The sequence below is a fragment of the Rhizophagus irregularis genome, chromosome 25, assembly GCF_026210795.1.
Source record: "Rhizophagus irregularis chromosome 25, complete sequence".
NCBI classification, from domain to species: Eukaryota; Fungi; Glomeromycota; class Glomeromycetes; order Glomerales; family Glomeraceae; genus Rhizophagus; species Rhizophagus irregularis.
In genome coordinates this window covers 1,620,767-1,637,834 of record NC_089453.1, presented here as the reverse complement: position 1 = coordinate 1,637,834, position 17,068 = coordinate 1,620,767, and the positions used below count along the sequence as shown (strand labels likewise).

The 17,068-nt window shown below is 26.3% G+C and overlaps 2 protein-coding genes across 2 annotated transcripts; one reads left to right on the top strand and one right to left on the bottom strand.

Annotated features, from left to right (window-relative positions):
• Positions 1-9,808: 9,808 nt before the first annotated feature.
• On the top strand, positions 9,809-11,476 carry OCT59_016836 (uncharacterized protein; the record flags this gene model as incomplete). The annotated part of the gene is made up of 3 exons (XM_066145948.1): positions 9,809-10,657; positions 10,725-10,967; positions 11,033-11,476. 3 exons carry the CDS (start codon positions 9,809-9,811, stop codon positions 11,474-11,476), a joined length of 1,536 nt encoding a protein of 511 aa, XP_066003683.1.
• A 344-nt stretch (positions 11,477-11,820) lies between these two features.
• OCT59_016835 (uncharacterized protein) lies at positions 11,821-12,646 on the bottom strand (the record flags this gene model as incomplete). The annotated part of the gene is made up of 3 exons (XM_066145947.1): positions 11,821-12,168; positions 12,233-12,373; positions 12,437-12,646. 3 exons carry the CDS (start codon positions 12,644-12,646, stop codon positions 11,821-11,823), a joined length of 699 nt encoding a protein of 232 aa, XP_066003682.1.
• Between the last annotated feature and the right edge of the window lie 4,422 nt (positions 12,647-17,068).

The window sequence follows — 17,068 nt, the reverse complement described above, 5'->3', positions numbered from 1 at the left end:
TGACAGAGATACGATGCTATAAATATTTATTAACTATTGATATCAGATCACAATATAGTAATTGAACTCAGATGATCTTATTACCATTAGAATCGTCTCATCAAGACGAATTGAATGGTGGTAAAATCATCAAAAACAGATCACTAGATGCCGAGTTATTATTTATTAAAGTTTTTAAATATAATTCGGCCAAAATTAAGATTAGTAACTAATTACGCCAGAATACGGAATTTTTTTTAAGTGACAGAATTACGTAATTACGTATTCATAGTATGGTGACTGTCACATATAACCACACTAATATTATGTGACTTTAAGTTTTTATAAATTGTAAATTGAATAATAAAAAGCAAAAACTAAACCATTAAAATGATAGAACAACATGTACTGAACATTTCTATCGGGTTATTTATAGAATTTAATATAAGAATTTTAATTAATATTATGGGTTAAGACTAGTTTTCATGTAATTTTTATGGATTTTAAAAAAGAATTTTGCCGCTCACATGGCAATTATAACAAAGTACTTTTAAAAATAAGTTACACAATATAAATAAATAAAATTTCAAATTTCGGAATTTACAGGTGACAGCCACCATACTAAAATAATTTTGGACACAAGTATATGTTACACAAACGAGGATGGAAAATTATGTTATCAAAATCATGTAATAAACCGGAAATTCATAAAATAAAAATTTGGTCCTGCACATGTAAATGTTCTAATTTTGTAAATTCCTGCAGTAAATTTATTTTATGAATTTGAGTTAAGGCACTTTCGTTCAACACGCAATAATAAGAGATGTTTCTATAGAAAACTATTCCTTTATGAAGTTATATAATAAATGAATCTCGAGGACATTGAAAATTTTATCGTCTTTTATTTTGAATACAACTATATATGATGAAATTGGCATAACCGAAAATGAGTCTTCAGAACAAAGACGTGATTTCGAAAGAACATTAGGATCTACGACCCGCAGAAATAATAGCTAATGTAATGTAACAAAAAAAAAGGTTTTTTTAAAAAAAATTATTAATTAATTAAATTAATAAATTATAAGATCAATATTAATTGAATTATTTTTAATTTTTTAATAAGCCAGTTAAGTTTTTGAATATTGGTTCAAACTTTTTGAATTGAATTTATGTAACCATGTAACCATAACGTTTAGACTTGCATGTATAAATACTTTTGAATTGTGTAATATATTATCTGCTTGCACCTAATCTATTCCATGTTAGCATAAGTTTTTTTTTGCTTTTTGTTTTCTAGATTATTAAGGTTAATAAGGTATTAATCCCGGATTACAGATCATCACTATTGTTACCGAAATTAAATCATTTGTTGATTACTAATTTTAATTATACAATTAATAAAACCTTTTTTGTTAAGATCATCGGTCCTGAGAAGGTCAAATCAGCTATTTTTTTTATAAACTGAACCCATTATTTTATTGATAACCGTTATTATTATTATTTTTTTTATTATTTTTTTGTTGCAACTTTTTGTTGTTTTTTTACATAAATTTTTTATTATAACCGATGATGATTTCTTGATTTATTTTTAAAATTATTTTTAATTAACAACTTTTTGAAACCATTTAAAAATATGAATAAATAATGTAATTCTTTTGAATTTTTTTTTTAAAATAAATTATTTTTATTATTATGTAAATTTAAAAATAAAATTTATTTATAATAAAACCAAATCTATATAATTAAAAAAATTGTTTGTGTGACTAACATTTAGATTAGCCTGTATAAATAATGTTTGAATTGTCCAATGTGTTATTCATCTGCGCCTCTGCACCTGACCTATTACGTTCTCATTACTAATGTTAATGTGTTCACGCCTGATCTACGCTTAATAGTTAAGACCACTTGATCGGCAAATTCATTCTAATTACTAACGTATGGGAGAATTAATTTTGATTCTCGGTAATCACCCTTTCACTAATACTTATAAATGATAGGAAATTAACTTTATAGGAATAACAATAGATCAGTATAATCTATATTTTATATAATAAATAAATAAAATTTAAATATAAAAAAATAATTTTTTTTATAATAATGGATCGGTAACTGACATTTTTCTAATACTGATAAGCAATAAGTAATTAACTATCTTTAGCAATAATGATAGATCCCTATAATGGATGTTTTTTTTGAGATCTATTGTTAAAAAAATCTATATTAATCTATATAATTGAAAAATACAACATTATGATGGTATTTTTGTTTTTATATCAATTTAAAATTAATAAATTCTACAATACTGCAACATCTCCTTCGTGTAATAATAAGATTTGCATCAAATTTCCATATACAGTATATAACACATCTACTTATCTATATAGCTAAAAAAATTTGTTTGACGTTTGGATAAATACCCGTGACATGCCTATTTATGGTTAATCCAATTTCAGTTTGGTTCCTTCTTTTTTTTCAAACCGAAAAATTTTTCTCTCATTCTTTTCCCATTTAGGTTTAATTTTTTTTCCCAAACTGAAAATTTTATCTTTAAATAATCCCGATTTTTTTTTATATTATTTTTTTTCGATCTTTTTTTTTAGGCGGTACTTTTTTTCAGATTCCTTTTTTTTTCCAGAAATTTCCCTTTTATAAACCGATTTCTTTCTTTATCCTTTTTCTTTTCCCCAAATTTTTTTTTGATTTTTTTTTACTCAATTTAAGAAGTTTTTTTTCATGCGAAATAATAATGGCTCCGATTTGGCCGGCTTGGGCTACAATTTCGGAAAGAAATAAAATATTATATTAAATATATTTACAAAATTATTATTTTTTATAAAAATCAATATAACATGTAGGAAAATTGACCGACGTTGATAAAAAGATAATTAATTAAATTGAACGCTGAATAAGTAGTTTGATTTTCAAATTAATAAAAATCAAAAAAAATTGATATTTTTACAATATTTTATAATTAATTAATTGAAAAAATTGTTAATTTAATAATAGATTGTTATAACTAAATCCATATCCGAAATCCTCTAAATAATCCCAGATTTTTGAATAAATATTTTAATTCAAATGGTTTAATTAAATTAATAACTTATCGAGTAAAATGAGTATCGAAAGAATAATAATAAGTGAAATGAACAGATTCTAATATATTTAAATATTCAAATATTTTTAATAAGTTTGTTATAAGTTTAAGATTGACGTAATATAAAATAATAAGAAATTAATTAATAAAAATATTTGTAGTATTTTCATAATATCTAAAAAATTAATCAATTTTTATTGATATTATTGATAATTATTTTTCACAATTTCTTAATTAATCCGAATTTTATTCTACACTCAAACGTCAAATCATTAATATAAAATATCTACATTATTGTAAATATAATTTATATCATTCTAATATTATAAATATGATTTAATATAACTTATTCTATTATTTTTTTGTTAACTAATTATTAACTACTAGCCGTTGAACCCGTTGCTTCGCAACGTCAGATAAACATACACGTGATTGGTACGACGGTTAAATGCTATACGCGATTTTATACAGTCTTTCGGGTGCACAGGTATAAATTTGTAATTATTATATAGTAGATATATTAAATTTCTAATTATAAACTGTAACCATTCTTTAATTTACTTAGTATTACATTATTATAATACTAACTTTTTCTATTTAAACAAACTCATTGGTCCCGGTGCGAAGCACGGGTGACTGCTAGTTATCTATTAAAAAAATGGTGTTTGTGTGACTAACGTTTTAGATTAGCCTGTATAAATTAATTTTGAATGGCTGATCCGTATTTTTTATAGTTAAGACTCGCTTGATCGGCAAGTCATGTTCTACATCTAATCCAATTCCGGAAATTTAATTAAATGTTGATTTATATGATCTTTTTTTTTAAACTGGCAACAAAATGGATACTGTTGAAATTAAAATTTATATATCACAGAGCAACTGAGCAAGTTTTAATGAAATTTTAATCGGAATTTTTTTTTTTCAAATATTTCCAACCAATCTAAAAATTATTATTTTTTTTTATTAGATAATCCCGATTTTTTTTTTTGGTCTTTTTTTTTAGACCGTATTATTATTTTTCTTTGAATTTTTTTTTCGGTCTTTTTGGACTGTTTTTCGGTACTTATTTTTTTTCGGATTCGAAAATTTCCCTTTTTAAACCGATTTCTTTCTTTATTCTTTTTCTTTTAACCCCAATTTTTTTGTCTTTTCTTCCGAATTTTTTTTTATTTTTTCTTTCCTTTTCCTTTTTCGGTTTCTTTTTTCAACCCGATTTTTCTCTTTGTCCCTCCCACAATTTTTTTTTTCGTTTTTATTTTTTTATTTTTTTTCCGCATCAGGAGTTGTATTTTTTATAAAATCTATGCAACATCTATAAACCTATATATATCCAATATAAATTTGTTATATAAATTTTTATAAATCCGTAATATATATAAATAATTTATTTATTTTTTACATAAATATAAAATTATTATAAATAATTTATATAAAATCTATATAAATATAAAATTATTTAAATATAAATATATGTGTAATTTATAGCCAAATAAATTTATACAAATGTTTTGAATAAAATTATTTAGATATAGAATTATTTAAATATAAATTTATATATAATATTTAATTAAATAAATATTATACAAATATGTTATATACTAATTACATGAATATAAAATTCAAGTACATATTTTGTATAAAATTTCATATAAATTTGTATAGATTTAGAAACATTTATATATTTTATTTAAATTTTAAATAAGTATAAAATTTAAAGTAAAATATATATATAATACAAAACTATCTGATTCCATAATTCAGAAATATACCTATATTATACCACCTAATACAAGTAATTTTTTTTTGATTTATATAATTCTACATACTACATATATAAGATATTGGCAGTGGATGTTTTATATGGTGTATTCTCAAAAGTGTGGCATCCTCTATATTTACTCGTACCATTAGTACATGCGTCAAGAGTGCAGTGTGGCACAGTATATTTGATTGATGAAATAGAGGACAAATATATAAAGATTTTAAAAGACATACAATATTTTTAAGATAAAATTATTCTAATAAATGATGCTCAAAGAAATAAAGTACTAAAAGACAAATGACAATGTAATAATTAATTTTTTTCGTGCCAATAAAAAAATAACCAAGTACAATAAATAAATCATTTAAAAATACTTTTACATCAGTATAAAGTAATCATGTATATTCTCATTATTCTGACCATGACCGAAATTAGACAGTAAAAATAACTAGTAGTAGGTAGAGCTATACATAAAACGCTACATGTCTATTAGAGAAAGAAAACATAGGAACATAATTGTTTTAATCTTATCATGAGTATACACTTTTAGAAATGATTGGCATTAAATCACGTGAACATGACATTTTTCTGCGGTGATACTGGGAAGTTATTAGAATAACAGCTGAACGTATTGTATTGTATATATATTGTACTGTACATAAACTTTGTCTTTGAGTGATTTCCTTTTTAGGAATGGAATAAACTAATTTATACTAAAAAAATTTTACTAACCATTTACTTTAACTGATAAACTTTTTTTTACTTCGCTCACAGTAAAAAAAAACTTTGCAGTCTTTTACTTTTTTACTCTGTCAATAAAAAAATTCTTTCATTTTATTTGTACTTTCTCTATTTTAATTACCATTATTACACATTATCAAATATGAAAATTTTAATATTTCATTAAAAAAAACAATTTATTAAAAAAAAAAAAAATTTTTAATCCTGTATAAATATCAAATATCCAATATTGATACGTGACCAAATTGAATAAATTCATTCTGATGGAAAAGTATAATACTAAAAACTTTCTTTACTCTCTAAATAGCACACTTTATTGAAATAAAATTATTAAAAACTTTTACATTGCCTATGAACTGTTAACAAACTGAACTTGAGCAAGTGAGAATAAGTAAAAAGAGAGAGAAGATAGACCTAAAAAAGAAAATGAAAAAAAACCAGATAAAACACCGTCAAACTCTATTGAGAAGGGAAACAAGTGAATATTCTGCTGCAGTGCGGCTGTTCCCACCTTAGTCAAAGGTGCGTAAACCAAAAGAAGAATGATGTGAGAATTTTTTTTTATTTATTCGTTTAAGAGAGCATTGATTTTTTTTTGTAAAAATACTGGGTTTAACGGACTGGATTTGAGAATTTAATGGAAGATATGGTGTAAGTATATATTAGCTGGATTTCTTTTTTTGATTTGAGAAACATATTTATATTCCTTTTTTTTTCCTACAGAAATGCAAAGATTAACGAACTGGACTTATTGAAGAGAAGATAGGTATAAATTAGATGGGAAATTTCGTATTTGTTATTTGTTGGTGAAATGTTTTTTAATGATTAATTTCTTTATTTTTGTAGGTAATACGATCAATCTCTACTAGGGAAGATTCTACTAACAAAATGAAGTGATCATATTGCTTAATAAAATAAAGACATTTACCACAATGATACTGTATCAACAGCCAACTAGATATTATGGTACACGTACAACTAACTCCTCTGTAACCCGTGGTATCAGTATTTAAGGGATTTTCATGGCCATAATAATTTAGGATTATTAGGTGATATTGTATTCGAATTATTAGAATTTAATAAGGAAATCATGTCTTTGTTGTTGTGTAATATTAAAAATAAAAATTTGTTTACAATAAATTTACAATTTACGAATTTATAATATTAAATAATGATTATATAAAATATACATACAATAAAATTTATTGAATGTTAAATAAAAAAATTATATAATTCTATATAGATATATTTTACACATAAAATCAGATTCACATGAAATCCATGTTGGGTCCTTAAAACTACATAGAATAGTACATGTAGATTTTACATATATTTTTTCACATAAATATACATAGAATATAACTCCCGATGCGGTTGGCTTTTTTCCAATCCAAAAAAATTTTTTCCCCTTTTCTTTTTTCGGTTTGGCTTTTTTCAAACCGAATTTTTTTTCCCGAATTCATTCTTTCACCAGGATCGATGCTGCGTCACTACGGCAATTTTACTATTAATAATAATTTAGGCTGTATCAAGCTCAATAATAGACTACATAATTATTTATTTATCTTTGTAACAATAGATCGTTATAATTAATATTTCTGGGGAATTTTTTTTTTTCATGTCAATAGATCGTTATAATTAGTTTTTCTGGGAATTTTTTTTTCATATTAATTAGTGAGATATTTTTTTCTATAACAATAAATTGCACAATGAATTTCGTTGAGATATGGTAACAATATACAACGGTGTGCAAAAAAAATGACAATTTTTAAAATTGAGATAGTCATACAACTAGTGTTCCGAAAGGGTTGAATCGGGTCGGATTTGAGGATATATTTGAACTCGACCCGACTATAAAAACCAACCCGCACAAATACCCAGGTTGATATTTATATAACCCGACCTCTGACCTGACCCGTTATAGTTTAACCCCCAGATGACCCGGTCAAATAAAATTTTTAACAAATTTGTTCATGATCACAAGACAATAGTATATGTATGTCGCACAACTTTTACAAAAAGCGATTTTGATAAGTTTTATTTAAATTTTTATTATAAAGTTATAAAACACATAATTCTTCCTTACTCCCACCATGATTTCAAAATCATACAACCCAGTAAATAGTTTTTGTATAAATTTGTACCAAATGGGCTCATCCATATATAATTGGCTCTAGATTGGCTAAAATTTGGATTATTTTTTGCATAAATTTGAGCTAATTTTGAGCCAATGAGCCCGTTTGGTATAAATTTATACAAAAACTATTTACTGGGCAAGTACGAATTGTATTTGTTTTGAGATTGCTTCTTTTTGCTGCTGTTATCAAATCAGCTCCACCGGAAAAGATCCGTTCTACTGGCAAAATCATTTAATTAGTTAATATTTAGCAATATTAAAAATAGATAAATTACCTGCCACTGCTGCTAGGTATGAATACTCTACTTCATTTTTATTAATAAATTAATAAGATTAAATAATATAACTTCTTACATGGTAGAACATCTTGATTTTGATCTGCTCAAGGATTTTTAAATACATTTCTACTTCATTTTGTTGGTAATTTACTTTTACCAAAATATGATCTAAGAATCTATCATGTTTTCTCATTTTATACACAATACTCGTAACGTAGATATATTACTCTGAAATATCCTATTAAAACCCGGGTCAGCCTGGGTTAAGCAAAGGCATGACCCTGACCCGACGAGTAGGGTTGAAAACAGGACTCAGATCAAATAATGATAAACCTGATTCAGATTTTAAACACGAGTCGGATCAAATGACCCGGGTTTGACCCGACCTTTCAGAACACTAGTTGTGATATTAAATTTACAAAATCAATTACAAGGCTATTTTGTATTCTTTTTCTTAACTCTTCATTTAAAAAACTTTTAAATTCACTAAGGTTTTTTAGCTCATACAACTCCACATTCCTTTTAATAATTGCCCCATGGTTTTCAATAAGTTTTAGATCTAAATTATTAAAGATCAATCCATATCCTCAAATATATTATTTTCAAAAGATTACTTAATAAAACAGCTAAAATAACTAAAATGCTATCTTGCTAACAATTTTTTTAAGTTTCAGTGATAGTTTTATGTGGAAACTTTATTAATAAGTATATTTAAGTAGCACTGTGTATTTTCTGTCTTTGGAAATGTAATCTTATTCAATATTAAGTTTTTTGCCTGGATGAGATCACTTTAAAGTTCAATAAACTAAAATTTTTATTAAAGTATAGGAAAAGTTTACTTGAAAATAATATTTAATTATAAAGGCTTTCATTTGCATATTTATTTATATATCTATATAACTAAATCTATATGACTAAAAAAATACATAAAAAAATCGCAACGTTTAGACTAGCATGTATAAATAGTTTAAATTGTGTAACTTGAAATCCTACGCCATATAATTAAACCCGTGACATGCCTCCGCCTGATCTATTTATGGTTAAAAACTAATCGATCCATGTTGCATTCCAATCAACTAATCCAATTTCAGAAATTTTATCTTTAAATCAGAATTTTTTTTTCCGATTTTTTTTTCAAATATTTTTAGCTTTTTTTGGTTCCTTTTTTTTAAATTTTTCATCTTTTTTCATACCGAAAAATTTGATTTTTCTCATTCTTTTCCCCAAACTGAAAAAATTATCCTATTGTTTCGGTCTTTTAAGACCGATTTAGACCATATTGTTATTTTTTTAAAAAAAAATTTTTTTAACTTTTTTTTGCACTGAATTATTTCAGAATTTTTTTGGTATTTATTTTTTTCAGATTTCTTTTTTTTTTGGAAATTTCCATTCTTTTAAACTGAATTCTTTCTTTATCCTTTTTCTTTCCCCCAAATTTTTTTTAATTTTTTTATTATTAAATAAAGATATAAAATATTGTACTATATATATTTGCAAAATTATTATTTTTTTAAAAAAAAATCAAGTAACATGTAGGAAGATTGGCCGACGTGATGATTTAAAAGGTTTTCAATTATAGCTGTTTTCAAAAAGGTGTGTTCAGATGATTTTCATCATGTATATATATATGGGAAATCAGGAAATCAGAAATCAGATTACAAATCAAATTTAAACTTTTTTTTTATCTTTTATCAAAACTTCATTATTTATATAACCCGTAAAAAAAAATAAAATTTTTATCTTTTTATCAAAACTACTTTCGTTTACATTATTTATATAACCCGTAAAAAATAAAAATAAAGAATCTTTTATTAATAATGGCCGATACACAAGGTATAAAGCTCAGGTATAAAAGAGGAACTTGCTTTGGATGCCAAAAATGTTTATATTGTGGAGTCGATTTACAGCAACAAAAGTGCAAATGTAAAACTTCTACGATACCTAATAAAAAAAATCGAACTACTGCTGTCAAGTATGCTTTTACACGAATTTTTAGTCCTGATTGGACAAAAGATAAATTTTCTTTTATTCAAGAGAAAGCGCTGAAATATAATTATTCGATAAACCTGAAAAATACTTTCAACCTTTCACTTTGTTCAAAGTGTAACAACACCTTATCAAGATTAACTCCCAAAAATTCTAAAAACATCAAATCTATAGTGAAACCAACCGAAACTCTTCCTAATCTAGAAGTATCTCAGAATACACAATCAAAGCCAGAAGTATGTGATCTTACTATATTAGATGGAGCATCAACACAAAATTCATTGGAGACTTTAGAATCTGATAAAAATAGTGAAGATAATGCATATTCTGCTGATGATGACTTTGAATACGAGTTTCAATATGGAATCTTTATAAAATTGGATGGAAAGCTTCAACCAGCTAAATGGTATAAAGTTGTAGTGTCTGGGATAGACGAGTTTCTTGCAGAGATTCATACCAATGTAGTCACGTTAACACAAAAAGAGTCAATCGAAGCATGTGACTATCATGTAGCATTCAAATCAGAAAAAGCCCTAGGAGCTGGAACTCAATTAGTTGATGCTCAGGATTTTCAGAAATTCTGTTTAGATTATTCTAAGTTCAAAAAGAGAAACACCAATATGGGAATCTTCATAACTATCAAATCTCAAGATCTAAATAAAAATAAACGTAAAAAGAAGGTAGTATATTTATTTGTAAGTTTTAATTTTAATCTTGATTGAACTAAAACTAACTTATATTGTTTAGGATATTTGTTCTGAAACTGAGACTGATATAGATAATCCTGCTGAAGAGCATAAAAATAAAAATCGGGTTCCAAAAACATCTAGTCTTACATCAGAAGAAACACAAATAGCAAAAAATGTTTCAGAAATTTGTACTATTAACCATTGCAACATTCATAATCGGGCTTGTTTAAACAGAGATAATAGTAAAGAAAACCATGTTGAAATTACTTTTATGATGCTTTCAATTTGGGCATCTGAAATGGTAATTTTGTTATTACACCATATAAAATAAATGAGAGCATTTATTTATTTTATTATTAATTACAGAACAAAGGATTGGCAACACCAATGAATCCACCAACACATCCATTATTTGCATACCGGCATCCATCTAAAACAAAACCATCTTATTTACAACCATCAGCAGAAAATTCACTTTTACCATCAAGCTCATACATACCGTTTTCATTATACAATTCATTGCAAATGTTTCCAGCACCTTATACTGCTCATGTTTTAGAACAAACACCTACCATGACTACAAAATTACCTACGATTAGCGATTTCTTAAAACAAATAGATGACAATGAAGGTACAAATAATTATTATCAGAGTTTTTTAGAAGGATTAGAAAAGCAAAGGATTTCAGTGCAAATACTTTCAAAGTTATCAATGGAAGAATTTAAAATATGTGGAGTAGACACTATCAGCGCACAAAAAACTCTTCTTGATTACGCTAAAAGATATAATAATATTTCATTATACAACTAATCCTTTAATGTAAATTCTTTATTTGTAACCTGATCCATTAAAAAATGCATTAGAAAGTGATGGAGAGATTTGAGAGCAAGCAACTAATAAAGGATATATCGGGTCTGAACAGCTTTCTACGAAATAATTATATTTTCTCAAATAACTTTTTATGTATGAAAAAGCATTTTCAATAGGATTAAGATCTGGTGAATATGGTGGAAGAAATTCTACACGTACACCAAATGCATCCAAATATTCTAGTAATCCATCATCATGATGGATTCTTGCATTATCTAAAATTAGAACACTTCTTGCTTGTGGATATGAATTCATCTGAGGCAACTAAAAAATAATAAATTGGATTATTTAATTGTTAATAAAAATAATAAAGTCAAATTATTACATACCACTTGAGAAATTACAAATTCCTTAAATTTCTCCTTCGTACAACCACCTTCCATAATGTCCACAGCAATAATACCATCTAAAGAAAGTGCTGGTAAAAGTGTATAACGCTTCCCACGAATAAATACAACTTTTTTAATGGCTCTTGTATTGATTTCTGAATAACCGTATCTACGCGAAATTGTTCGATCATCTTTTGCTGATTCGTCTAAGAAAATTAGCTGTTCACGTTGGTATTGAATTCCTATACGTGCCATAAAGGCACTGCGAAGTAATTCATTACGTTCTTTGGCTATTTTGTGTAGCTAAAAATAAATAAATATATGAGAAAACGTGTTATATTTGCATGATATAAAATGAGATAAAAACCTTCTTTCGTGTTATTCCACAATATGCCAATGATCTCCAAAGTGTAGGTATAGAAACATGTTTACCACTTTGGACTTCCATTTCCTGGGCAATTTCACCAAGATACAAATCTGCATTTGTCTGAACTATACCCCGCAGTATCTGTTTATAAAATTTTATTAGTAACATAACAAAATTATAGCTATATATGTTATCAATACCTACATTCATGTCATTAAAATCGAAAGTTTTGCGTCGTCCTGGTATTTTTCTCCAGGGGTTTTCTACAGTTCCCCACTTTATATACAAGCGAAGTATTTTGTTTATTAGGCTTATACTGACATAAAGAATTTCGGAAATTCTTCTCTTAGAATAGCCATCATTTTTAAGATATATTATACGCCACTTCAAATCACTACTGTATGTTGGAGGCATTTTGAAAAAGAAACCTTTAAATTTTCACGAAAATATTGAGATTAATTCGATTTTAGCTTGATATAAGGTTCAAGACAGGGTTGTAGTAACAATATTCACCAGGAAATCTTTATTGTTACAAAGTTTAATCAGGACAAAGTTTTGAAAAGGGCGGAAATCTTGGAAATCACGCGATTTTCCCATGATATAATGATCTACATCTGAACACACCTTTTTGAAAACAGCTATAAATTGAATGCTGGATAAATAGTCTGATTTTCAAATTCATAAAAATCAAAAAAAAAATTGATATTTTTACAATATTTTATAATTTAATTAATTGAAGAAATTGATGATTTAATAATAGATTATTATAACTGATAACCAAATCCATATCCGAAATTCTCTAAATAATCACCAGATTTTTGAATAAAGATTTTAATTCAAATGATTTAGTTAAATTAACAATTTATCAAGTAAAATGAGTAAAATGAATATCAAAAAGAATAATAATAAATGAAATGAACAAATTCTAACACATTTAATTCTTCAAATATTTTCCTAACTGCTCAAGAAGCTACGCAAATCGCTCACAAATTATGCTCGAACATTCAGGAACAGAATATTTGAGCAATTCTGATTATGAACAATATACTGAAATAATAAGAAATAATTATAAAATTTATAATTAATTAATAAAAATATTAAATACTTCTAAAAAGTTAATCAATTTTTATTGATAATTATTTTTTTACAATTCCTTAATTAATACGAATTTCATTCTACATTTCTACGCTTAAATGTCAAATCATTTATATAAATAAATACATTACTGTAAATATGTCACATGATGTACAATATATAAAGAGTAAATTTATTAATCAGCTGACGGCTGATTTTTTCAAACTTAGCTAATTTTAGATCGGCTAAACTTAAAAATTTTATCGCAAAGATCTATTTAAAAAAAAATTTTTTTTTTGCAAACATATTTATCCAAAATAATCTTATCTAATGAAATTTTATTTGCAAATATTAAAATTTAAATCACACATTTACGATTTTAAAGAAAAAATCACTGTATTTATTTTTCAATGAAGTGATACAAATAAAAGAAAAGATAGTAAATTACAATGATCAAGAAAAAAGATGCTAATAAAAAATGAAATAACAATGGAGTAATGAGAAGTAATAGAAGATGAAAGGGAGTAAAAAAAGTAATGAGAAGTGATAGGAAGCAAAAAGGAGAAATAGGACATGATGGGAGATGAAGAGGAGTGATGGGAGATAAAGAGGAGTGATGGGCGACAAAAAGAAGTGATGGGAGATGAAGAGGAATGATGGGAGACGAAAGAATGGAATAATGAGAAGTAATAGGAAGTGAAAAACGATGAGAGACAAAAAATAAAAAAATGATCATGATAGGAGGTTGGGTAACAAAAGATAATGATAGGAAACCAAGTAAAAATAAACCATAAATTAAAAAAAGTGAAGTTAGTAAGAAACGAAATATAAGATAGAAACAAAATAAAAAGATAAATAAAAAATAAAAAACATACCTTTATTAATTGTAGAACCGAAAGAACTAAAAGATCTAAAAAAAATGAAATAAAATTAGTGAAAAACGAAATATGAACCAGAAACAAAAACGAAATGTAAAGTGAAAAATAACTGAACCTTAATTGCAGAACCAAAAGGACTAAAAGACCTAAAAATAATGAAATAGAGTTAGTAAGAAACAAAATGTAAGGATGTAAGTTAGAAATAAAAATAAAAAGAAAAAAAGAAAAATACCTCGAGACCGAAATAACTGAGAAAACGAATCTTGAACCTATAATGAAAATGAGATTCGATAAACAAATAAATATGACGCGATCATGTGGCCAATCTGGCCAATCAAAAATATTAAATCTGCCGCATGATCAAAGACCCAGGCGATACCCAATATAATTTATATCATTCTAATATTATAATTATAATTTAGTACATATTCTTTTATTAATTTATGTTAACTATTATTACCTATATTAAATTCCTAATTATAAACAAAAAACTGCTGTAACTATCTTTAATTTAATTATAATACTAAAATTTTATATTTTTCTATTTAAACAAACTCATTGGTAGTGTTGTTAAGTACAAGTCAAACTGAACCAAGCCAAACTGGACTGATGGAGTCGACTTGGTTTGACTTAAAGATTTTTAAGTCATGGTCCAGTTCGGTTCAACTTGACTTGTCAAGTTGATGGGATCAAACTGATGGGGTTGATGGGGTCAATAGGCAAGTTGATGGGACAGATGGAAAGTCAATGGGACTGATATTAATGACCCCATCAGTTCAACTTGGAGGTCCAAGTCAATCGGTTTGGTTTGACTTTGGCTCCAAGTTGGACCAACCGGACCGTTAAAAATACTACTCATTGGTCCCGGTGCGGAGCAACGGGTAACTGCTAGTATACGACTAAAATTGTAGTTAAATAATGACAATCTGCCATAGTAAAAATTATCATTTTTTTTGCACACCACTGTATATGTATTAATGCTACAATGGAATTTTTTTAAGATAAAAAAAAAAATTTTTTGTAACAATGTAAACAATAAATTGTTATACAAAATTGTCTTTGTAATGAATTTGTAAATATATAAATAAATCATAAATTTCACAGTACTGCAACATTTGTTTCGTGTGATAAATAAAATTTCATTTAATAGTAATATTTCATATACTGTATAACACTCGCACACAATTCATCGTTATTTGCATAAGCATATACTGTAATTATTACATTTATTCCCTACTAATGCCATCATAACAATAGTAGAAAACTAGACCAGGACCCCGAAATATATATGTAGAGGTCAGGTCCAGAAGTGGTCCAAAATACGCATTCTTTCAGGGCCGGAATTACGATAATTTCAGCCATTATCTAAATTAGGAAATATTATTTTGGCTGGGATTATCCATAAAAGGAATGATCTACATGATTTTTTGACTCATTATACGCAAACTCTGACCTGACCCTTTTATGTATATTTCGGGGGTCCTACTAGACCTATTCACACTGCATGGCAAATAAAACATAAGTGTGCTATTATCACTCTCTTCCAGAGCCGCGACGGGTTACGCTAGTTTATTACCAAGTTCAGCTGATCACGTGATAAAAATCATGATGGTCGCCTAAATAGTTGATCAACAATTTTCAGAGACCGGATACGTAAGAAATTCCAAGATCAATAAATAGTGTGATGGGGTTAAATTCATGCAGATGTATTCTGGATAACAGCAAATTGTAGCTTTATTTATCACAACGATTTTCTAGTACTTTATATAGAATAAATGCATCAATATACCCAAAAAACCATAAAATGCAAGCAATTCGTAATGACAATTATTTTATTCTGGTTTTTTATTGTACATTATAATTTTACTACAAGCAATAAGAAAAAGAAAAAGACAGATTAATAAAAGGGATTTGCAAACCAGTTTTTGAGTTATTTTTAATATAGGGATATATTAACTATGATTCACATGCTTAAAATTTAAAGTTAAATAGTCAAAAATCTTGCTTCTTTTCTATCCCACCATCAACATAATCAATCACTGCGTTTTGCAATCTTAATTCTTCTATTCGTTTCACACATTGCAAGTACTTTATCATAAATTATTCTGACCGTGCCGTCATACAGTAATATAACCTTCGTGTGCGCTTCAAATTAACACTGGCAAAAAATTTTCTTGTTGGATCAGTCATAATGATATATGCCTTTGATGATCATATCAGAACATTTTCTTTAAAGATACGAGAGGCTTATACGTATCTTTTTTCATAACGCCTCAACGAATTTAGCTGCAAGAACTAAATCAAGTATTCATATATCTTACTTGAAGAATAATCATATAAAATTTGCAAAGAAACTCTGACACATTGTTAATACATGCAAACAAAGTACTCATAGGTGTACTGACTCGCACTTATTCCTCCTATTAAACTCTTTGTTGCAGAATTCGTGTTCCTATGGTTAATTAATTTTTGTTTAACAGAAAAAAAAACAGAGTTAAGATATGAAGGCAAAAATAATTAATTTTCACAGATTTGTAAGTATCTCAAAATTTAATCTCAAAATCTTGAAATTGAAACAAGAAATTTATATGATATCATATATTACTCATTTTTACTAATATTATATTTGTAATTTTGTATATAACAGCCATAATTAGCTATAATTATGAAGTGTTATTATTGGTTAATAAACAAGTTCAATAAATGAGGCTAATCATGGTAATATTTCTAATATAAAAATTTCTAATGTTGGCATTTCAAATGCTACGAATACTGTTAGGTTTTAATGTATATAATAGAAATAAAATATTAAATAAGCCAAGTAAGTTAAATTAAACCAAGCATTACATGCAAAATTATTATCAATACTATAATTAAAATTTGG